Source organism: Microtus ochrogaster, chromosome 21, assembly GCF_000317375.1.
Source record: "Microtus ochrogaster isolate Prairie Vole_2 chromosome 21, MicOch1.0, whole genome shotgun sequence".
NCBI classification, from domain to species: domain Eukaryota; kingdom Metazoa; phylum Chordata; class Mammalia; order Rodentia; family Cricetidae; genus Microtus; species Microtus ochrogaster.
Window position 1 is genome coordinate 33,109,078 of NC_022022.1, and position 25,070 is coordinate 33,134,147.

Genomic DNA, 25,070 nt, shown 5'->3' on the forward strand with positions numbered 1-25,070 from the left:
TGCCCCTATGGACGCAGTGGCTCCCTCCTGTTCTCCAGTGTGGCAGGGTTAGCACCTCTGGTGCCCCTATGGACGCAGTGGCTCCCTCCTGTTCTAACGTCATAGTGATGTCCATGACAGAGGTGAGCTTCCGCTGCATTTTCTTCTTTTGCCAGGTATTTAGCACAGTGTTTGCATCTGCTTGATTCATTTCACTTTCATAATAACCTTATGTCGTAAGGTGTAATTTCACAGATGTGTAAATTGAGGCTTAGGCACAGGTGAGGTACCTTACCTATGATCACATAGGTAGGAAGTAGAGAAACTGAGATGCAAAACAGTTTTGTCAGATGGAAGATAATAACAGGTGCTAACAAGGATGTAGCAAAGGGAACCCTTGCACCGTGTTGGTGGGAATGTAAATTAGAGCAGCCGTTATGGAGAGAGCCGTAGGGGTTCCGCAAAACATTAAAGGTAGGAGCCAGGTGAGGTGGGAGGCTCAGGCAAGAGGTTCACACTGAGTTCAAGGCCAGCCTCAGTTTCACAAGAGTATTTGAGACCAACCAGAGCCACATACTGAGACTGTTTCAAATGAAAAATTAACGATAGAACTGTCATGGCTCGGGAGGTGGCTCTTGCACAGGGACCTGAACTCAGACCCCCCGCATCTGTGTAAAATCAGGACAAGGTGGTACACATTTGTGACTCAAGCACTGGGGGGGGAGGCGTAGTGAAGGTGGGGGTACATATATACTAAGATTCCATGGTCTTGCTGGACAGTATAGCCAAACTTGAGGTTCAGTGAAGGACTCTGTCTCAAAAATAAAATAAAATGATGGAGAAACAGTAGAAGAAAAAATTCTAGTGTATGTCTGACTTTTACACACTCTCACATACCAGGCAGGCATTCATGCATATATACACCACATACATACATGTATCTCTCTCTCTCTCTCTCTCTCTCTCTCTCTCTCTCTCTCTCTCTCTCTCACTCTCTCACACACACACATACACACACACATGCACACACACACCCCTATTTATCCAGCAATCACAGTTCTGGATATAAATCCCAAGGAAGTGAAATTTACATGTTGAAGAGAAGCCCACACTCCCACATGTATTTCAGCGCACCCAGAATAGGCAAGAACGTGAATGGCCTATGTGTCCGTCAGCCAGCGCGTGGGTAAAGAACATGTATATATGCAAAGTTCAATACTGTGCAGCCATAAACAGAACTGAGTCCTATGATTTGTGATAGCGTCGATGGAACTGGGGGATTACTTTGTAAGAGAAATAACCAGACACAGAAATCCAAACTGTCTGTCTTCAGTCATATTTGAGACATAGAAAGTGGATTTGTAGAAGCCGGGAGGGGAATGGCGGTTGCTAACTGGAGGAGTAGGGAAGGCTGTGATGAGGAAAAACTGGCCGTGAGTTCTAGGTGTCTGTAAGAAGTTCTGGTGCGCCAGCACAGTCAGGATAAAGCACTGTGTAATCCAGAGAGCTATGTGAAACATTCATCTTGTTCCACCATGATGAGGAAATGCTTGAGATAGGGGTTTGCTTTGCATTAAACTCTATAGTGTGTAAATTTGTTGACACATTCCATGGGTATCCCAGAAGTGCACACAAATTTTATGTTTTCAGTGTCTTAGCTTAGCCCAGGATGGCCTTGAATTCACTATGCCTTGAGGACGACTTTGAACTTCTGAGCCTCCTGGCTCCATCTCCTAAGTGCGTACCACCATGCCCAGTTTTTAAGGGCTGCAGATGAACCCAGGACTTCACACGTGCTGGGCAAGGGCGCTATCAGCTGAGCTTTATTCCAGCCCTGAAAGGAAAGTCCGTAATCCAGCCATTGTCTGGGCTGTCCTACATGTGTTGAGGAGCACAGGGAAATTGCAGATTGGGTGTTATATGTGGGAAGGTGGCTCTGGAATGCTCTCTGCCTTACTGTGACGTAGACTTTGAGCTGCTGCAGTACCAGTCTGTTTAGAACCACGATGGACACAGAAGGATGCCTGTTTGTCAGCTGCCTCTGTTACTATAGATACTGACACTTTCCATTAGCATGTCTTCCTTTTCAACACACATTGCTCTCTGCTGAGCTCGGGTCCAGTACTTTGTGGATAATGGAAGTCTGTTGTACAGGAGGATTCCTCCTTTGCAGCTTCAAATTGATACACCAGAAGCGAGTTGTCCAGTTTGTGAGATGTTGATTTGCTGATTTTTTTTTAAAAAAAAAATTGACTGATTTTTATGTGCATTAGTGTTTTGCCTGCATGTATATGTCTGTGTGAGGGTGTCAGATTCCCTGGAACTAGAGTTACAGACAGTTGTGAGCTGCCATGCGGATGCTGGGAATGAAACCTGAGTCCTCTGGAGGAGGAGCCAGTTTTGTCATTGACTGGTGTGTGCCTCGTGTTTATAGTATTCCTTTATGTTATGAGTGATTTGTTTTCTCTCCTGCCTGCTCTAGCAGCCATGCTAAAAGCAATCAAGGCCAGACTGCATCATGAATATGAGACACGCTCATGCATGTGTGCTTATTTTTATCAGCTCTTGTTAATATAATCTTAATAATGCTTACTAAAATATGTGTTTAGGAATACCTCCAGTATTCTTAATCTCCTTTCATATTTTCTTTTAGTCCCTTATTCTCCCTCTTTCTCTCTCTGCTCCCAGTGTTCAGACTCTTTCCCTTCCATGTAAGTGGAAATACTTAGTAGAAATCAGCCCATGTGGCCCGTCGGCCCCCTTCTCACTCCACTTAGACTCAGCCACTCTGGGTGGGTTTTCAGATAGTCTGCCAGGAGCAACACTTTTGGCATCACTCACCCCTAGGGCTTTGCCTGCACAGTGCAGGCAGAGGCCTAAGAACTTGTGACAGTCCGACGCTAGGCTGCGTGTGTGCTTGTAATTTCAGCTCTGGTCATGGAGGACGGCTGCCAGAAGATGATTTGTGCTCATTTTCAAAACTAAGTTGTTAGTGTTTAAACTCAAGAGCTAAACATTCAACTTGACATACAGAATTAGGACTTTAACCACGTTAGGTATCATTGGTCAGCAATATAGATAAAAAGCCTCCAGCTTCCATCCAGAACTGCTCACCTCATTGATAATGTTAAGTTGAAAACGGGGTCTCATGAATGGGGCTGGACCAGCATTAATTGATTTTAACGTAAAATATCAGCTACCCAGCTAAAGTGAGCAGTTAAAATCTAGCACTTTCCTCTATCCCTCCTCTGAGCCCCCTAAACAATATTTCCCTCCTCCCAGAATATGTGTGAGCTTTAATATTAGTTAGACATGCATATGTTCTCCCAAAGTTTTAAGGATCACCAAAGCAGGGCTCCTTGGGTCCAAATGAAAACCAAAATAGAACTTCCTTCTTTAATCCTTGGGTTTGTTTCTTCTTAATGTTTTGTTTTGTGTTTTGAGATAAGGGTCTTGAATAGCCTGGCCTTGAACTCACTATGTAGCTAAGGATGATCTTGAACTTTTACCCCTGTTCCTCCACCCCCAAAGTGCTGGGATTGCAGGCTTGCACCATTATGCCCACTAAATGGAGCTGGCTATGCCTCCAACCGCCTGTCGTCAAAGATCTTGAGAGACAGGAGGATTCGGGACTCTCTGGACCAAGGCATCTGGGATGCCAACAGGATTCCCCCTCCCTGCTCTTATGTTTATCAGCACCACCTTACACTTCTCCACATGGTAGAAAGCCTGACATATGGTTGTGCGTGGCTTCATGACTCTGGGATGTGCAGTAGAGAGAGGTACCCGTCCCAAATGCAGGGGACTTGAGGCTTCTCTGTGCTCTGGGCAGGGGCTCTTGTGGAGCTGAGGATCCCTGAGGCACGTGAAGAGGATGAAGAGAAGTCCTCACAGAAGAGGGTGATGCCACAGGTTTCTGGTAACCAGGTGTCTGCCGCGTTCTTCTCACAGGTTCCTAAGGATTTGCTACAAACCTAAGCACCGGCTTTATACTTGGCTGACTTAACTGTGACCTTAGAGTTGTGTTCTTCCAGCATGAATTATAATTACCTCTCAGCAGGCACGTACGAGCCCTTCTTCCTAATTTGCCATGTTGAGCTTCAAGGAATTAAAAGTTCAGGGAGAGACCTCATGGTTGTGACACCAGGAAAATGATGCCTTGGCTCCCCGTCATTTTTGTTACCCAAAAACTATTGTTCCCAAGAATACGTGCAGTCTGTTTTGAAGTTCTGTGTCATGAGAGATAGACTGGTTCTCTGAAGTAAGTGTTGCACACGGCACACATGGCAGCCTCAGCCTGCTTTCCCTCCACATCTAGGAAGCTCACCTCATTCCAGGTGGCTAAGTGAGCATACTTGATATGCTGTGTTCTTGAAGAGTACTGCGGGTGGATGTACTGTATTACTACCACAAAAAATTATAACCATGTGAGGTAATAATACTATCTGAATTTAGTCACTCCAACTCTCATGCACACATGTGTGCACACACACTTAGTTCAAACACATTCAGCTTATTAGGTAATATATAATAGTACAGTGTAAATACATACTTGCTGTTTTGGAGCACTGGGTTGTTACAACCCCCTCCCTATGAGTATGTGCACACGTGTGTGTGTGTGTGTGTGTGTGTGTGTATGTAAATGCAGCCTATGCTAGCTTTCAGAGTCTCTAACCCAGGCTGGACTCCAACTCGAGACCCCCTGCTGTTGCCCTGAGTGCTAGGATTATAGGTATCTACTACCACAGTGGAAGTATATGTAAGGTCATCGGTTAATTCTGTTAATTATGTTTTAAGTTTCTTTCTACTCTGGGAAAAAGAAACGTGAATTAATTTACAACTGGTAACAGCCTGGGTATGTTCTGAAGCCATCAAAAGTAAAGTCCTCAGGGGTCCTACCTGTGCTGAGCAGAGCTCCAGCCCCCAGCACTCAGCAGTACCTGTTTCCAGCGCTGTCTTTTGCTGGAATTTAGAACTAGATAAGGAATCTGGGCCCCCAAATTATCGTTGTTTCCATGGAAACAGTCGAAAGCCTCTCAATTAAAAGTGTCCCTGCAGGCTAAAGAGAGTATTAAAGAGAGTTTCTCTGAGAAACCAAGTTATTCTCACAGTAAAGCCAGAGAGGACAGATGAGTGCAGATCCGCTGTCTACAGATGAGAGAGTGCGGGATCCGCTGTCTACAGATGGGTGCGGGATCCTCTGTCTACAGATGAGTGTGGGATCCTCTGTCTACAGATGGGTGCGGGATCCTCTGTCTACAGATGAGTGTGGGATCCTATGTCTACAGATGGGTGCGGGATCCTCTGTCTACAGATGAGTGCGGGATCCTTTGTCTACAGATGGGTGCGGGATCCTTTGTCTACAGATGGGTGCGGGATCCGCTGTCTACAGTGTAGTGAGGGATCCTCTGTCTCCTAGTTGGGATTTCTCTCTCTCTTTTTTTTTGCCATCCAGGGAAGAATTTTATCTTGATATTTCAGTTACACTAAGTTTGTTGGCTTTGGCAGAGCCACCTAGATAATTGTCCTGTTATTTACTAACTCTTTTACGTTCAACCATGGATCACGGAAGTGTTTGGGAACAGTCTGAGCTTTGCCCACACTCGAACATGAGTCACAAATAAAAAGACTGTTTAAAAATATTGATGGGATCCTAAAAGAATCCTAAGTAGCTCATTAAGTACTAACTGCCCACCCATTTGGGAATCCTCCTAGAACACAATAACAGAGGCAGTTCTCAAAACTAAGGTGAAGCATGGTTGAACTCAACTCTTTGGTCTGCAGACACAGGTGCACACTCATCCACACACAGACCAGGACAAATACATGAACACACACATGTATGTATGTAAGTACACACATATGCCCCCCCCCCACATTTCTTGCACCAAGAAACATGCCTTACCATCAAAGACAAAACCTAATGGTAAAATATTTTTCAAGTCTGTGAAACTAGAAAGCAATCAGGAAATGTCATTCCAGTATCTGACAAAATAAACTTTAAACCAATTAGCCAGAAGAGATAAAGTCACTTAATGCTGATTAAAAGGAAATCACGACTTGAAACATGTATGTACTAGACATATGTGCTCCCAATTTCATAAAATTAACACTGTTTTATGCAGACACAAGTTGCCCCCAACGTGATGATAGTGAATGATGTCAAGACCCTACTCTTACCAATAGACAGTCAAAAAAAAAAAAAAAACCTGAAACAGCTGAAGTTAAGTTAAATGACACAGATCAAAGGGATCTAAGAGACATCTGTAGAAGTTTCATATAAATATTGTAGAATACAAATTCTCAGAATCTCAAGGAACTCTCTAAAATAGATCAGTGTTATACCAACTACTAAGTGAGTCTTAACAATTATAAGAAGATTGGGTTCATCTCTTACATACTCTCTGAGCACAATGGAATAAAGCTGGAAACCAGCAGCAAGACAACCTCCAGAATGTGCACAAGGACACGAAGACAGAACAACACACTCTTGGATGATGAATAGGTCCCTGAAAAAATTAAGAGGAAACTTTAACGTTCCCAAAATTGAATGAAAATGAAAACACAGCCCATATAAACTTACATGTTACAATGAAAACGGTCCAGAGAGATGAGGTTATAGCTACAAGTATGCACCTTTGGAAATTAGATCATAGGGGCTGGAGAGGTGGCTCCATGGTTAAGAACACTGGCTGTTCTTCCAGAGGACCTGGGTTCAATTCCCAGGATCCTCATGGCAGCTCACAGCTGTGATTCCATTTCCAGGGAACCTGATACCCTCTTCTGGTCCTCCATAGGCACCAGGCATGAATATGGAGCACAAACATACATTCAAGCAAGACACCCATACACATTAATTAAAAAGAATTAAAAAGCAGAAGAAATCAGATCTCAAATAAGTAACTTAACGATGAATGTTAGGGCCTTGAAAAAGCAAGACTAAGCCAAACAAAAACCAGCAGATGGAAAGTAATCAGATCAGGGCAAAATGAATTAACAAAACCCTAAAATACAAAGAATGAATGAAGCAGTTCTTTAGAAAAATAAACAAGATTGGCAGACTCTTAGCCAAACTAACAAAAAGAAAGCTGGTTATAATTAATTAATAAATTAATGAAATTACAGATGTAAAAGGGAGGCTCTGTAACAGACACCAGTGAAACTCATCATTAGGACTCATCCCCAAAACTGTTAGAAATGAATGAATTTCTAGACTCACACGGCCTACCAGAGTTAAACCAAGATTAGATAAGTAGCTTAGATATATTTTAAAAAATATTCAAGCAATAATAATAACAATAAATATGAACTAAAATAAAGACCAAGGCCAGATGGGTTCATACTGACTCCATCAGACCTTTAGATAAGAACACTAGTGCTTCCCAAACTATCCCATAACACAGAGGAGGAGGAAACACTGTCATCCTATGAGGTCACATTGCTGTGTACTGAAACCTGATAAAGACACAGTGCCAACAGAAAGGGAAATTGTAGACTAATTTCCCTGATGAACAATGAACATTCTCAATGATGTACTTGCCAACCAGATTTAAGAACACATCAAAAAGATCATCCACCGTGATCAAATTGGCTTCGCCCCATGATCAGGTTGGCTTCATTTCAGAGATGCAAGGGCGGTTCACCATGAACAAATCAATAAATGTAATCATCACATATATGACCTCAAGGACAGAAATCACACTGTCATCACAATAGATTCAAATGGACAGAACCCACTATCTCTTCATGATTTAAAAAAAAAATGTGCACTTAAGGAGATTGGAAAGATGGTTCTCATCAGGTTAGAGCAAATACTGCTTTTAGAAGACAGTTCAGTTCCCAGCACCCACATCAGGCTTGCTGCCCTAACTCCAGTTTCAGGCGAATCTGAAATGCCTGGACTGGTCACTGGGCACCTGCACTCACTTGCACAGGCACTATACATAATTTAATAAAAATAAATTCAAATCAAGTCCTTAAGGAGCTCAATAGATTGAACATAGCTCGACATAATGAAGACTATATATAGTAAACATTTACCCAGCATTATACTAAATGGAGAAAAGCTCAGTGCAGTTCCCATGACATCAGGAACAAGATAGGGGCATCTACCTTTTGCACTCTGGGGTTTGGTGGGTATGTGCATACTGTGTGTGTTGTGTATGTATGCAGATACCAGAGGTTGAAGTTGCCTCTCTCTGTTTTCCACCTTAGTCTTCAAGCTAGGGTGCCCCACTAAACCTGCAGCTTATCCTTGCAGCTAGTCTGGTTAGTGAGCCCCAGGGACCAGTTGCTCTCATGCCCACCCTCATCTTGGAATTAGAGTCATATATCACCACGCCTGGCTTTTGTGTGCATGCTACAGAGCTCCAGACCTTGTGCTTGCCTGGCAACCCTGAGCCATCTCCTCAGACTCCGCCCCCAACGCTTTTCTCACTCTGATGAAATATGGCACTTGAAGTCTTAGCCAGAGCAGTAAGTTAAGATAGAAAAATAAAAGAGGTACAGATGAGAAGAGCAATCAGTTCTCTTATTTGCAGCTGTTATCATTGATACATAGATACTCTAAGAGCAGAGAACTCCACCAGAAAACTCAGAGCAGTTCATCACCTCCATCAGAATAACAGGATGCAGAATTCACATACAAAAGGTAGCCTTCCTATATACCAGTGACAAATGTACTCAGGAAGTAAACAGCCCCGATCACACTTGCCTGAAGAAAGACCTTGAAACACACCTAACCAAGGATGTGAAAGACCTCTACAATGGAAACTGGAAAACAGTGGAAGAAGACAGGAAAACGTCCCACGCTCAGGGACTGGGAACTTTCATACTGTGAAAATGACTATGTTCCCAGAAGCAAACTACAAATTCCGTTCATTCCCCATCAAAATTGCAATGTCATTTTTCACGGAAATAGAAAACTCTTCAATTCATAGGGAAGTACAAAGGCCCCCTGGTAGACAAAGCCATCCTGAGACAAAAGGACAATGGCGAGTTGATTGATAGTGTGTCTCGGGGACGGCAGAGCTGAAGTAACAGACCAGCATGGGACTGGTCCAGAAGCAGCCATCGAGATCAGTCGCACGGGGTGGAGGATCTGGATGTCAACACGTGCAGTTACAGCTGCCTGAAGAATATACGTTGCAGGGGCTGGAGAGATGGTTCAGTGGTTAAGAGCACTGGCTGCTCTTCCACAGGTACTGAGTTCAATTCCCAGTAACCACATGGGTGCTCACAACCATCTGTAATGAAATCTGGTGCCCTCTTCTGGCCTGCAGGCATACATGGAGGCAGAATGTTGTATACATAATAAATATATAAGTAAATCTTTTTTAAAAAAGAATATACAATGGAGAAAAGAGTCTTTTTAACACACGATGGTAGAAAACAATATCCACAGGTAGAGGAATGAAATGAGAGCCTTATCTCTTGCTGTACACCAAGCTCAACTCCAGATGGACCCATGACCTTAGCATAAGCTGCGAAAACTCTGAAGCCAGGAGGGAGGATGTTTCCAGATATTAGCCTGGGGGCTGGAGAGGTGCTTGGTGGTGAAGAGCGCTTGCCGTCCTCTCCCAGAGGACTGAAGTTTGGTTCCCAGTACCCCCGTTTGGCTGCTCATAGCTGCCTGTGTGGCTCCCCCTCAAGGGCTCTGACACCTCTTCTGGCTTCCTCCGGTACCTGCGCACAGGTGTGAAAATACACGTAAATTAAAAATCTTAAAACTCTGCTGGTGTTGGCAGGAACTTCATGACTAGGACTCATAAGGCAGTTGATAAATGTGATTTCAGGAAATGAAAAGCTTCTGCCCAGCAAAGGAAACAGCCCAGTGAGACAACAAAATGGAGGAAAATATTTGCTATCTGACAGAGAATTGATATCTAATATACGAAGAAATAAAAAATACCAAAGGAACCAAACAGTAAATGGGCTTTTGAACAGACAGTTACCAGAAGAGGAGATACAAATGGCCAATAAACATGAAAAATTGTTCAGTTAGCCATCAGAGAAATGCAGATAAAAACACCATTCAGATCCCATCTCACCCCAGTTGGAATAGCAGTTATTAAAACAACAACATTGAACAGTGGTTTAGATGTGAACGAAAGGGAACCCATAGGTTCTGTTGGGGGGATGGGAACTAGTCAGGTCACTATATGGAAATCGGTGTGGGGTTTCCTCAAAAGACACAAGATAGGCCCACCGTATGGCCTGATTATATACCGCTCCTGGATATTTACTCAGAAGACTTCAGTCTATATAGGACAGAGACACTGACACATCAGTGTTTGTTACAGTTCTGTTCCCCATAGCTAAGCTGCGGTACCTAAGTGTCCATCAGTGTGGGAGTGGATAAAGGAAATGCAGTGTGTACACACCAGGAATTGTGTTCAGGCATGAAGTAGTTTGAGGGAAATGAGTGGTGGAGACCATCGTGTTACGCAAACGAAGTTGTTCTTAGGATGACAGATCCTGTTTCTCTCTCACTTATGGGCACTAGACGTTAGAGATACATAAAATCATGTGTGTAGATGTCTAGGGGAATTCAGAGGGCTAAAGGAAGTGGGGAGAGCCAGGAAGGGGAGGTTAGCAAGATCGGGAGTGTGGCGGTATTCTGTTCAAAGTACACTGTATAGTTACAAGTACATACTTGCCTTATATAACTAAATTAAAAAACAAAACAGCAAAACTAATGAGGCTGGGAAGATGCCTTAGTTTGTAGGACGCTTGGTGTACAAGCACGAGGACCTGACTTCCATCCCCAGCATCTGTGTAAAAAGCTGACTGTGATGGCTCGTGCATGTCATCCAGGACTGGAGAGGCAGACAGACTTTTACCCAGGCAAGCTAGGATAATTAGAGAGCCTCAAACTCCAGTGAGAAATTCTGACTCAAAAAAAGAAATAAAATTAAAAAATAAACCACAGAATGGTGCCTGAAGAATGACACCCAAGGTTGCCCTCTGGTGTACACACACACACACACACACACACACACACACACACACACACACTGCACACATGGATGCACACACACACTGCACATATGCACATGGGCACACCCACTGAAAATGCTTAATAAATGTAAAGTTTCTGAAAAGGAATGATAAATACCCAAGGGGATATGCTAGTTACTTCCCTCTGATTCTCAGGCACTGTAACCACCTATGGCAATGTTACATTGTCCTCCAAAGGAACGTGTACAATTACTTTGTATCAATTTAAAAAAAAATTAAAGGGCTGGAGAGATGGCTCAGTGGTTAAGAGCACTGGCTGCTCTTCCAGAGGTCCTGAGTTCGATTCCCAGCAACCACATGTAATGGTGGCTCACAACCATCTGTAATGAGAGCTGGCACCCTCCTCTGGCGTGCAGGTATACATGGAGGCAGAATGTTGTATACATAATAAGTAAATAAATATTTAAAAAAAAAATAAAAAATAAATAAAAAAATTAACAATTGTAAGGAAAAGGAAACATGTTCCTCTTTCCCTTGCACTTCTGCTGCTTTGTCTTTGATATCATTACTTGATATCTGCTTCTCCCATAATAAACTTTTCAAAGTGTATTGTGTGCACTCCAAGCGTGTTTGGCCACTGATGAACGAGGCCAAACGTGAAGACTCTAACTGCCATGGCCAGTCCAGAGGCATTAACTCCCAACACTGGGGCCTTAACTCCATTACCTGCTTTCTGTTTGACGTCTCTAGAGACAGTTTGTTTTTCAATATCATTTGTGTAAGTACAGATTTGTTGTGGTGTTTCTGTGTTTTTTGTCTGGGTTTTCCCTCCTAGGGTGAATGTCCAAATTCTCAGCTTAGCCGGGCGGTGGTGGGGCACGCCTTTAATCCCAGCACTCGGGAGGTAGAGGCAGGTGGATCTCTGTGAGTTCAAGACCAGCCTGGTCTACAGAGCTAGTTCCAGGACAGGCTCCAAAACCACAGAGAAACCCTGTCTCGAAAAAACCAAAAAAAAAAAAAAATAACCAAATTCTCAGCTTAAACACATGACTAGATGTATCCACGGGGCTGCGCAGTCACCAGAAGGATGCAGCTGCTACACCACATCCTTGTGCACACACCCTCATCGCCCCTGCTCTGAAACGGCCCACCTTTCCTTAGTGACTTTATTTAAAGCCCTCGACGTTTCTGCTAAGGTCAAGCTTCACAGTTGAGTGTCGTAATTTCTCTTCAAACACACTCTGTTGTCCTCACTTTGATACTCCTAAAAAGAAACAACCCAAAACCCCTAAAATGCTGTTCCTAGAATGTTTGAATGATTTTCAGGTGGATTGAAAGTTAAAACTCCTGCACTCAGGTTTGAACGGCACAGCCTGGGAAGCACTTGCAGGCAAACGCCTGGCCCGTTCTGCCGGAAAGTGCTGAGACAGACATCTGCTCCTGTTCTAAAATAACCCGTGACCTTCAGCCCGTCACCAAACTGCTCTGACTTACATTTTCCTCATCCAGAATCGGATGCATCAGCCTGTTCCAGGTTGGTGGCAGGGCTGTGTGGACAGATATTCAATACCTGTTTTCGGTTGTATCGCAAACAATACTGCAGTTGTCTATAGGTATTTTGGTTTGAGAGTTGGAAAAAAAATGTAATAGGAAAAATAAGATATTGGTGGTTCTGGGTCTTTTAGACTTTGGGTTGGTTCCAAAAACGCTGTCACTAGTCCCCATAGGACCCAATCTAAGTATGCCCATCACGTGTTACAGAAATGTCGTAATTTCTGGCCAGTTTCGATGTGTTCTCAGATTCCAGAATGGAGTTCTTTTCGATGGGTATTGTTTGTGGGGAAACATCATTACTTCGGATTCTTTATGTAATCTAAGGGCAGAAGAGGAAAAGAGAAAGGGGGCGGCTTGTCTTTCGTTTTTAGTCTCCACCTCTGAAGCGAACACCTCCCAGAGCTAACACAGAGCACCTGAGTGCAGAGCACATCCGTGGACCTCTGGGACCTGACCTGATGGGACTGGCGCCCACAAGACTCAAGGGTGGATTCTGGGGGATCGCTTTTCCCCGGGAAGCCTTGGGAGCTTAGGGCCAAGCCTGCAAAGTTCATTTTCAAGCTGCTAGCTCCACCTTGCCCCCGTATTTCTGGAGACATGCCTAGGGCTCCGATTGGCTCTGGGAGGCTTATAATGGTTGCTCTTTGTGTTCCGGGGGTATATTTGTTGTTACATCCACTTTTTACTCAAAACCGTATGTATTTATGGGCGCTGAAGCAAGGGTATCATCTATACTTCCAGCATCCGGGGCCTGACGACGGTACTTTAATTATTGTGCAGTTCTTTATTGTTTTACCAAAAACATAAACAGTTGATCTTGCAGAGAAATCTGTTTCTCTCTCTCCCTCCCTTCTTCCCTTTCCTTCAGTTTTTTCCTTCTTACTTTCCTGGCCCTTCCCTTCTCCCCTCGTATTCTCTTCCCCTGCGTGGTCTCTTACCGATCATTCCAAATACAGATGCCTGCCAAACGTTTTCTTTGAGAGGGGACAGGCAAGTGAACTAACCTTCACTTGTTGGCAGTTCGGCCCCGGCTTCTGACTCCTGGTGTCTTCTCTTCCTCTCCCAGGGTGTCCTCTCCAACATCTCATCCATCACTGACCTCGGTGGCTTTGACCCCGTCTGGCTCTTCCTCGTGGTGGGAGGCGTGATGTTCATTCTGGGGTTTGCAGGGTGCATCGGAGCGCTTCGGGAAAACACCTTTCTCCTCAAATTCGTAAGTATTGCCGATTCCGCTCTCTGCGGTTTGCGTTCTAGGCTCTTACCCTGAGAGGACACTCTTAACTACAGGCAAGATGGTAAGCGTACCACAGGCTTAGGCAAAAAATATGGCCCATTTTTATTTCAAGAGGGCTGCCTTCCTCCCTTGCCCTAGGCGTGCCTCTTTGGCAGTGTAGGTACTAGCCAGCCTTGCCATGCATGGAGGCTTTGTACATATGTGCAGCAGAATTGTCTCCAATCCCTAAGTAGCCTTTGGAAGGAATGAGGTGTGTAGGGGTGTGTATTGTGTGTGTGAGAGCGCACACATGTAGGTGGTGAGTATTGTACACAGAAAGCTGTGCAGGAAATGGTCTAGGAAAACGAGGCCCTGGCCCAGCTTCTCTAGCCTGTCCAGATTGCATAGTTTGGATAAATGTGGAGGTAGGGTCAAGGTGAAAATCCTCTGTGAGCAGAGTGGCACCTTTTGGCTACTTTACAGCGTGTGACTGCTGTATTTGTAGAGTAGGGACTGTAGCCAGAGGGGCAGAGTAGAGAATGAATATGTAGGCCTTCCCTTTGGAGCTCCTACCCAAGCAGAACATTGACATATAGAACATATTTGTATCTTAAATAAGAATGGTAAATATGGCTACTTCTGTGTAACAGAAATACAGCTTCCTTGTCGAGCGATGCCCTCAAATGGTAACTTTAAGCTGCTTTCTGCACTTTGGAGAATGAGGAGTTAGCCTACAGGGCCCACAGCCTGTCTGTTTCTGCCAGATATTTGGTATGGATTGAATTTGGCCCTGTTGTGGGTGGGGACTGGCAGTCTAGTGTTTTCTGTAGGAAAAAACACTCACTCTCCTCTCCAAAGGTAGAGGAGGGAAGATCAGAAGGACCTGCCTTCCTTCGATGAGGGAGGACAAGGAAGTTTCCAGAGAGCAGCTTTGTGTGATGCTGCCTGCAGTTACAGCCGTTCGCACCCCTGTGGACACATCTAGCATCATTTTCACTTCAGTCCAAAGCCCGTCCTAGAACTGGTCTGGACAGCCACATGTGGTCAGCTGTATTGTCCCCCAGCATCTTTTCCTGATCGTCTCTAAGAGGAGACTTGCCGTTCCAATCCTAGGGTAGCCCGTTTCTAACTGGGGCAGTTCCTGCTCCCTTAGAGTCCTGGCAGATGTTTCCCGGAATCTTTTTATGTGGCTTACTCCAAGAGGGAAGACCTGGGGGTCCTTGGTCTCAGACATGGTTTAATAAGGAGCAAACTCCCCCCACCACCCCATGCCTGGTGGGAGTGGCTAGTTCCCCGTGGTTCTAGCTGCCTTATCTCCCAGGTTGACCCTTTTCTACACAGGCACACAAAGAGGCTGTGTGATCCTGCCTCTCCCCCCTTCCTCCGCCGCTTTCTTCTTTGAGTCAAGGACCTATGGAGTCCCTTTAAGGAATGTTTGTCTGTAATCATGACCTGCCAGTGTTCTTGGTGTGAGGCATCTCTATGTGCCAACCTGGCTTTCACTCCTCTTTCCTGGAACCCATGACCTTTCCCACGACTTAACCATTGAAACCTCCGTGCTCTCAAATATGGTTTCCTTGAGCAAGGCCTTATTTACTATAGCAAATGCCTTCCTAAAGTCTCATAGTACATATGGAAAGAGGCATGTTCTTAACTGTATCTCTTGGAGAATATTTAAATGGCTTCTATTTAGTATTAACAGTCGAAACTGGCCTAGAATTCTGAGCAAGAGCTATAAGATAAGTAGGAAATAATGTCACCGTGCCTCCAAACAACCTCAAAGGTCATATTGTCCTAAGAATAGGAAAATTGCTGGGGGAAACCCAAGGGATAAGACTGTGAAATAGAAGTGGTCTTTTGTGGCTGGCTGATGCCCTCACATGAAGCTTCAGGTCTCTTTCTGCATCTTTGAAATGGGGTGGGGGGAGCTCACAGAGCCAGGCATGAAGGTCTCTGCCAAATATTGATATGAATTGGGTTTGGACTCAATATTTGATGTGTATATTATATAACTTGAGAGACTTTACCAGGGCAGCTGGGAAGTGAGCCCGCCTAACTTTTTGCAGAGGTGAGAACAGAAATCTCAAGTCTTTGTGTAACTGTCAGCTGTTTCACACGCATGCCAGTTTGGGTTTTATTCCTTCTGTGGTGTGGGGCCTTTATGTGCCCATGTTTGGGGTGGTACCATGTACAGGGAAGAGGGTTTTATATGAAGAAGAAGGCCCGGAACATACTTGCTAATTTTTTTTTTCTTTTCTAAGGAAAACAATTGGAAATTGTTGGTACCACTGATAATTGAGAACTTCAGGTTTTATTTCCATTGAACTCTCTGAGGACAGATAGATAAGGAGCCGCTCAGTGGGAGCCTGACAGTGGAGCCTGTGCCTTGGCATCCTAGCGTTGGTCAGACACTAGTTTTGTCCCGGCTCCCATAAAGACACACTTGTGGCCGTGAAGAGAATGGCCACACCCCACCGTCCACCTGGCATGCCCTCGTGATTCACCTCAAGATCACAGAACAGTCAGAGGAGGGTACAGATGCAGGAGGAGGGAGGTGTGGAAAGGCTGGTGGGTGGAGCGGTCGGATGACTAAAACGAGACGCTGCAGTATTTAATGGGAGGGAAATTTCCCCAGGGCTCTGAGTGCTTTCCCCAGGGCCTCATGCTCCCTAACCTTATGCCGTGTTACCAGCCTTAGCCAGAAGTCTCCTTTTGATTGCATTGTGGCGTTATTTCAAGTGTTTCCTGAGGCTGCTGCTTCCCAGACAGGAGGCAAGAGCAGCTAGTGTTCCTGAGAACGCCCTTAACCCACGGTTTCATTTTCACGGCTGGAAATTGTTAGCGTGTCAGTCCTCCCCCCTCCCACTTCCTCTCTGACCTCTTTCACACCAACAGGTCTGTTTCACACCGTATCGGAGGTGCGAGGAGGAATTAAATTAGATCAGTGGATCCGGCACGGGATAATGGAGTGCACGTGGAATCCAGCCACGGCAGCAGATGACAGGCGGCTGTAAAACATGGGATAATCTACCTTTCAAGTTAGGCAAAGGGCTTCCTAGAGGTCAGGCAGAACGTTGTTCATACGTCTGGCAGTACATTAATCACAAGCAGTTCATTAGGCCTTAATGTGGGTCTAATGAGAAATTCCTATGACTCATGTTTGATTTGGGCTTTGTTGGTTAATTATCAAATGGAACACCAGAGACCAAAATGTGATTAGGAGCTGATCTTTAATTTTTGAAAGTCGTTTCTTGAAGTGTAATAGTTCATTAACAGACCTTAAGAAACAGAAGGCTCCAGTTTGGAGATGTGCCCCAGTTGAGGGCAAGTACAGTCCTTTCCGGAGCGGAGCCCCTAACTCCATGTGGGCTAACCCCTGTCACCATTGCCTGTTGTGTTTCTTTCCTCGTAGTTTTCTGTGTTCCTGGGGATTATTTTCTTCCTGGAGCTCACTGCTGGGGTGCTGGCGTTTGTTTTCAAAGACTGGATCAAAGACCAGCTGTATTTCTTTATTAACAACAACATCAGGGCTTACCGAGACGACATTGACTTGCAGAACCTCATAGACTTCACCCAGGAGTATGTAAGTGCAAGCGCCCCTTCCCCTCCCGTGGAAACGGCTTCTCGCAAGGGGGACGGCCCATAACGCCTTGCATGTCTTTGCCAGCGGGAGATGTCCTGCTGACTTTTTTGCCTAGCTTGCGGTTGTTGTTTGCGAGCTTGTTCCTCTTGCTCCACAGTTCATGTTTGTATCCCACACAGAAGCCTTCTGATTCCACTTGTCTCAACTTGGGTTAAGGTAGTGGAAGAAAGACATAAAACTCTCAAACGAAAAGGTGGCCACCATGGCTGTACCCTTCCTTGTCAGCCACTGGAGAAAATAGCTTTTCGTGTGTGTTCAAAGTTCTTTTGGGCTAAATAAGAATTTTCCGTGTTCCTTCCCCTACAGCTCACAATAACTAACATGATATTTGTTCATAAAGCTCCTCAAATGGACCTATCCGGCTACCCCATGTGTGCAGTCCTAACCAAACGTTAAAGATCTGTAAGCCTGCTGGCTTCTAACAAATGAAATAAGAGGACACCCCTCTCCTGCCACACAGGTGTCTGAACATGACCGTGTGACTGGCTGCTCCTCTCCTGCCCACAGATCAGGCAGATGTCTTGTCACTCCGAATGCAGAGTGTGACAGACAAGGAGCCAAGGGACATACAGTCTCATTGACTTTGTACTAGCAAAAGCTTGAATTTGTTCCCTGACAGTCAAATGAGAGAAGAAAACGTGAGCTACTGTCTACTTCCCCATCTATTTGAACTTGATGCCCATGGTCTCATTGTAGCCCCAAGATGTTATCGTCCCGCAGATCAGCAGGCCCTCCCGCACCTCCAGTGGAGCAATAGGAATAAGCCAAGCAAACTCAGTCAGTGGTGTCAGTGGCATTAGGATTTAGGGCAAGATCAGGGGCCACACAGAGGCGCAGTGGACCAAGGTCTTGCTTTGAGTTGGAAAGGTTGAACTGGGTGACATTTACCTTGGAGAAGGCCATTCGCATCAGGATCCAGTGGGGGTTTAGGAAGGCGACCCTTCTCAGAGTGCTCAGCACTCGCTGAGGTCTGTCCTCAGGTATGAGATGCAGTCCCCATTCACCCCAGCAGACCACCGCTGGTGTTAGGTCTTGCAGAATGCAAGCTCACAGCTTCCCAGCCAGTGTCCCTGAGAAGTTTGCAGGACAGAGCTGACAGGGCTTCGTTCACAGGGAAACCTGTGGTGCCCAAGTCCAGAGAAGCAGCGGGGCCTGCAGAGTGTGTGTTCACACATGTTCCGCACATGCAGCCTGCCTGCTCTGCTCAGCAACACATGAAAATGTGACTCTGGTCGTCTGTTCTGGAGTTAAATGTTTCGACATAGCTATTGGTCACCAACGCCCTAACATGGCCAAGGGGTTGTTTTAGTTTAAGAAGCCAGGGTAATCCAGAACAGGGAGGTGGTCTGTGGGTTATGGCCAGCCATAATCAGTCACTGAATGGAATGAACATCTTGGTTATTTTATATTTTAATTAGCTGATTGACTTTGTAAAGATGAATATATAAAAATATGTTCTTTAGGGCTGGAGAGATGGCTTAGAGGTTAAGAGCACTGACTGTTCTTCCAGAGGTCCTGAGTTCAATTCCCAGCCACCACATGGTGGCTCACAGCCATCTGTAATGAGATCTGGTGCCCTCTTCTGGCCAGCAAGCATACAGACAGACAGAACACTGTATATATAATAAATAAATATTTTTTTTTAAAAAAAAAGAAAAAATATTCTTTAAAAACTGAGTCTGGAGAGATGGCTCAGCAGTTAAATCTCTGACTGCTCTTCCAGAGGACTCAGATTCCATTCCCAGTATCCATATAGCAGCTCACAACTCTCTGTAGCTCCAGATCCAGGGCTTCTGACTCCCTCACACAGACACACATGCAGGCAAAACACCAATGAATATAAAAATAATAAAAAATAAATTATTAAAAAATGAAATAGATTCAGCATAGAGACCAAGATAATGAAAAATTAACCCTCCAAGGTTGTTCAGAGATAGAGTTTATTTGCTCTGTTTTTTTGTTTGTTTGGGTTGTTTTCGTTTTTGTCGTTGTGGGGATTGGACCCGAGGCCTTGCCACGTTTGACCACTGTGCCACTGAGCATCAGCCATGATGTTCATTGTGTCGTGAAGGGGCAACAGTCCTAGTGTGTGTGCTGTCAGAACCGAAGTGTCTGCGGCTCACCTGATGTCACTTACACTCGGTGACACTGTTTAAGAACCATTAAAATAAGATCAGATCCTCAAGCCCAACCAAGTTGCCTCCTTAGATGTCGCCAGTGTTGCTAGTGTTTTATTTTTCCTTCTAGAACGTTCTTGTGTATCCCTCTAGAATGTGGCCAAGCCAAATAGATCTTGAGGCCCCGGTGCTGGGTGTCAGGGGGGGTGGAGCGCAGGTGGCTGGTCACCTCGGAGCCTAGACGACCTTCTAACTCTCTCCTGTTTGCTCTAGTGGCAGTGCTGTGGGGCTTTTGGAGCTGATGATTGGAACCTAAATATTTACTTCAATTGCACAGATTCCAATGCAAGCCGAGAGCGATGCGGTGTGCCCTTCTCCTGCTGCACTAAAGACCCCGCGGTAAGAGCACCGAGCTCACGGCAGCGGCTGCTCTGCGCCTGCGCTCACTACGGGTGTGACGGCAACGGGATTTAAATCCCCGTGTCTCTTCTCACAGGCTCATGCCTGATTGTAGCTCCTCCACGGGGGTGCTGTGCCCCCAGGCCTCCCAGTCAAGACAGGGTGGCTGGTATTCATTTAGCCAGTGTGTGTGCATTTGTTCCTATTCTGAGCCTTGGTGGGTGTCCGCTCATGGGAGGTCAAAAAAGGGGGTCCCTTTCTGGGGTGGGGGAGAAAAAAAACCACGGCATGTGGAGTACAAGTGACTTCTCCCGAATCACAGTGCTGACAGGTGACCGAGATGGGCGCCTCCCAGGCAGGCTGCCTCTGTCAGTTGTCCCCCCTTCATGAGAATGTGGGGCTCCCAGGTGAGCCGTCTGCAATAGCTTGGGTTTAGAGTGTGGCATAAGATGGCAGTAGCGGCTGCCACTTTTGTTACTTTAAAAAGGAAACATAGAGCCCACTCGGAAGTCACTCCTTTTTTACTACATGTCACACTGTATTGCCTTTCTTGGACAAGCCTGCCCTTGCCACAGGAGGGCAGTGGGTGCAGACAGATTCCACAGGCTCCCCCTTGTGCAAGTTTGGAAGCTGGGGGATTCTTTCACAGAGCACAGCGGCCAGCGTTTTTAGAGGGTTGAGCTGTTGGCCTTCTTGCAGGCTGAGCATCTGGAGGGCTGAGCATGTCTAAGAACTCGGCCACTCTGCCTGTGGTTCCCTTCCGGCCAGCCTGTCTTCCTCCCCTGAGGCGGGTCAATTGGCAGCAGGATGTCCAGCTTGAAGTCTGTGGATTCATTCAGGCAGCCTAGGCCCACACTGGCCAGCGTGCTCTGGTTTTCTATTGCTGTCTGTGAGAAAAATCAGAAGCGTCTCCAGGAGTCACTGGGCAACCGCAGATCCTCAGTAGGTCTGTCCTGTGCCGTGAACTCAGAGCTGATGAGGTTCATATCTGACCCCCGGAGGGGAAGAAGCAGCTAGCCCCCAGTATTTCCAACCAGATCCTGGAGATGTCAGGCTGCCTGTTTGACACATGGCCAGACAGTGTATTGCTTTGTAATTAGTAACATAATCCTTTTTCATTAAAACAAACAATCAAAAATCTTTGACAGAATTTTATTGATTATAAGGAGCAAGGACTTACTTGGCATGCATGAGACTATTTTTTTTTTAGTAGAAATCGTCAAAGAGCATAAAGATGGTCATTTTGTCCTTTAAGTTTGATTTTGATCTATGTCTCCATTTTCCCCAAGCCTTGGAGCTTTCTGAGGTTTGGCAGTATTTTTAATCTTGATCCTCCCCCTACTCCCAGCATAATGGGCCTGCTATAGTCTCAGTTTTCCTCATCTCTAAGGCGGAGAATGTCTTACTCCATACTTCTGAAGTTGCTCTTGTAAGCTTGTGGCATTTGATGCACATGGCACGTTGAACATGGTGCTGTGGTCTGTGTGCCCTCGATGGGTTTCACCACCGACTCTGCAGGGCTCCTGTTTATTAGTAGATAGGCTTTCTGTTGAAGACGAGGGAATTTCAGTTTTCTCTTCCTTTCTTCCCCAGGAAGATGTCATCAACACTCAGTGTGGCTATGATGCCAGGCAAAAACCAGTAAGTGGAACCTGCCCCTGTGTCCTAGCGCCCAGCGTGTCTGGAGGAGCGTTTGCGCATGCGCAAGGCTGTATCTGTGACACTCTGCTCTCTTCCCTTGTTAAAGGAAGTTGACCAACAGATTGTAATCTACACGAAAGGCTGCGTGCCGCAGTTTGAGAAGTGGCTACAGGATAATTTAACCATCGTGGCTGGTATTTTCATCGGCATCGCATTGCTGCAGGTAAGACGTGGGTCCTTGGTGGTAGAACTCAGACAGTGGTACCCAGAGACACTTCCTCAGGACAGGACGCTTGCTCAAGCTCCTCAGCGCCATAGCTTCCGTGACATGCAGGTGGTCCTGGGAACAGACCGGAACTATTAGGTTTGTGTTTGTTGAAGGTCTGGTTCTAGATCCGCAAACAACGTCAAGAAACCTTGCCTCCTTCTCCCCAGGAAGAGGTTGATGAGGTCACTCACTGGCATCCCATCTGTTTAGAGGGCTGCCTCGTGACAGCTGTAGACGTGGCTGCTCAGAGTGGATCTCAGCAGGAAGGCTAAGGCTCTGGAGTTTCAGAAGTATGTGTTGTGTCTCTTGTCTCTCCGGGCCAGCTTTTCAGAGGGCTGTCTCAGGAGCTTCCTGTTGCTGCGATAGTTTCTGCAGAGGGTCGCAAACGGGCACACACTGGAAGGGAATGAAAGAAGTCTGCAGTGAATAGAAAGGCATCCTGTGTTCACGGAGTATAGGACTCAGTATCACTCAAATGGCGTCACTGCTCGACGGCCTAGAGGTTCTGTGCAGTTTCCACCTCGGGTCCTACCTCCTCTTTCCCTGTCATGGCCACGCTGGGCCTGAAATGACATGGGAAAATAAGAACCAGAATAGCTAAATAAAACTGGAAAAGATCAGAAGATGAAGAATTCATGTTTCCTAATTAAAACTCGCTACAAAGTAGCAGGGTTTCACACAGAACTTCTGTGAGCTTTGCTTAGATAAGGGACTCTTAACTATTCAGTGGGGAACAGAAAAAGGGTTTCCAGGGATGGAAAAACAGTTCAGTGGTTAAGAGCACTGGCTGCTCTTCCAGAGGACCAGGATTCAATTCCCAGCTCCCACATGATAACTAACAATTGTCTTTCAGTACAGGTCTATGGGATCTGATGGCCTTTTCTGGCCTCCATACACAACGGTGAGAATGTGGTGTGCAGGCATTCATGGAAGCAAAACACCTATACATATTTTAAAAAAAAAAGAACTTAAAAAAATCTTTTTCAACAAATGGTGCAGAAATACTGATTTTTCTCTCTGGAAAAGACTGACTGTTAGATGCCTGTCTCATATCATATTTAAACATTAACTTAAAATAGATCAAAGACTCAAATGTAAGTGTAATATACTATATGCCCGTAATGCACGCTATTAAAAAAGATTAAAGCAGGCCGGTCACTTCAGAGTGCACAGCCAGCGCAGCCTTCATAGACTAGACCTTGGTGTGAAAAGCAAATGAATAAAACTCTCCATATAAAAGCCAAAGTGATGAGACTCTAGAAGAAAATATGGTATAAGTTGGTGATTTTTGTCTTGGACAGTTTCCTTAAAAGGGCATGATGGCAAAAATATAATCACCAAGTAAAATAGATAATGGGACTTCACCAAAATATGAGACTTGTACACAGAAAATGAGGTCATTTAAGATTACTCACGTAATAGCAGAAAATATTTGCAAGTGGTTACCTGAAAGGGATCTCAATGCCTAGAATATATAACAGGGGCTTATGCCAAACATCTGGAAGAAAGGCCAGCCTGAGCTACCTTGCAAGACCTGGTTTAAAAGCGAACGGAGTATTTCAGTAGACATTTCTCCAGCAGAGATAGAATTGGCCTATTACATGAGAAAAGATGCCAACAGCATTTGTCATGAGAGAACCATTGCCCACCCACCGGGGTGGCCGTAATAAGAAAGATAATGGGTGTTCATGAGGATGGAAGATGGAGCGTTCACACACTTCTGGAGGGAGGAAACAAATGGCTCAGCTCTCTGGAAAATAAATACAGAGTTACTGTGTGACCCCCAAATAGAACAACTGGCTGGACATGTCTTTGCAAGAGTCACCAGTGTCCTTCAGCGGCTTTTGGTCCCCCACCGCACCCCACCCCACACTCCCCATCTGAGCCACCCACCCACCACATCTTCACAGTGCCCTGGGAGCATCCCAGGATCTCACCATCCCTCCCCTGTGCCCCTATATCAGAACGATCACCCACCCAGTCAGCCTGGAGTTCTGCCTCCTGTGTTTCCTGCCTCCCCCTGTGGCCTTGTTGATGGGGTTTGACCCTCTCAGGAGGAGAGGGAGGACGAGACTGAGGAACTTATCACCTCGCAGACACAGTGAAGTGGTGGGGCCTTCCTTCAGAAGGTCACACACCTGACCTCAGCAGGGAGAGCTGGGCAGGTGCAGCAGGCGGTGCATGGATCAGACAGGCTGGTCACCAACAAAACTGTTGCCTTTGTGTATGGCTTCACTGAGGTTCAGCACCCGAAAGGCAGCTGAAATCCATAGAAGGATTGGGAGGCCTCGTGACCCAGTGGAGCTTCAGACTTTCCCGTATACACGTGCGATTTCTCTGGTCACAAAGGCAGGGCATACATGTTGAGGCCACCTCAACTTTCTGTATGTTGTATCGAGACGTTCACTTGAGTTCTTTAGCTTGTGTCCTATAAAGAAAATTAGTTGGGTCATGAGGTTTTACAGCACTGTAATCAATACCTTGTAGAGGAAAGAAAGAGAGGTTTGTTTGGTCTCAGGGTTGAGAGGCTAGTGCCCAGCATGGTGAGGAAGGCATAGCGGCCAAAACATCTTAGAGACAGAGAACACCTTCGTCACTGTCCTTAGCATCCCAGTTCTGGTTGCTGAGCTACAGTCTCAATGTCCTAGAACTTCCCAAAAACAGTGCCACTAGCTGGGAACTGAGTATTCAAACCCATGAGATTGTGCGGACTTCACATTCGGACAGTACCAGTGGATGAGCGTGGAGAACATTTCGTTCCATGGAAAAGGTCAGAGGCACCACGTCCTTACTATCTGACGCCATTTTCATGAGAAGTCCAGAACAGGCAAAGCCATAGAGAGAGAAAGTAGATCAGCACTGTCTAGGCCACGGGGAGGGTTAGAAATGGCTTCTCTCTGTACAGGGTCAGCGTGAGGGCAATGGACAGCTTCTGTACTTAGTATTAAAGAGCTAAAGTCATGCTAAAATTATGGATTTTATAGAACATTAATTGCATCTCAGTTTTTCTTGTCTCTCTCCCCACCCTCCTTTTCAGCCGATGGTCTCAGGCATCCCAGGCTGGCCTCAAACTTGCTACGTAGCTGAGGATGACTTCCGATGTGTCTGCCGCTGCCTTCTCAAGATCCAGGATTATAGATACATACAACCTGTTTTTCTGTGGTGCTGGAGATAGAATCCAGGTTTTATGTATGCTAGGCAAGCTCTCTATAGACGGATTGAGCTACATCTCCATCCCCTGTTTATCACTTTAAGAATCAGATTATCAAACGGGGGGGGGGGGACTCATTGGCCAAG

The 25,070-nt window shown here is 45.6% G+C and overlaps 1 protein-coding gene across 1 annotated transcript in view; it reads left to right on the forward strand.

The window, feature by feature from the left end:
* The window catches only part of Tspan5 (tetraspanin 5), a 165,648-nt gene that overhangs the window by 135,146 nt on the left and 5,432 nt on the right, over positions 1 to 25,070 (forward strand). Inside the window, exons 3-7 of the mRNA XM_005357353.3 lie at positions 13,559 to 13,705; positions 17,118 to 17,288; positions 19,739 to 19,864; positions 21,458 to 21,505; positions 21,612 to 21,728. Of these exons, the coding sequence (XP_005357410.1) occupies positions 13,559 to 13,705; positions 17,118 to 17,288; positions 19,739 to 19,864; positions 21,458 to 21,505; positions 21,612 to 21,728 (609 nt within the window). The remainder of the gene's footprint in view (positions 1 to 13,558; positions 13,706 to 17,117; positions 17,289 to 19,738; positions 19,865 to 21,457; positions 21,506 to 21,611; positions 21,729 to 25,070) is intronic.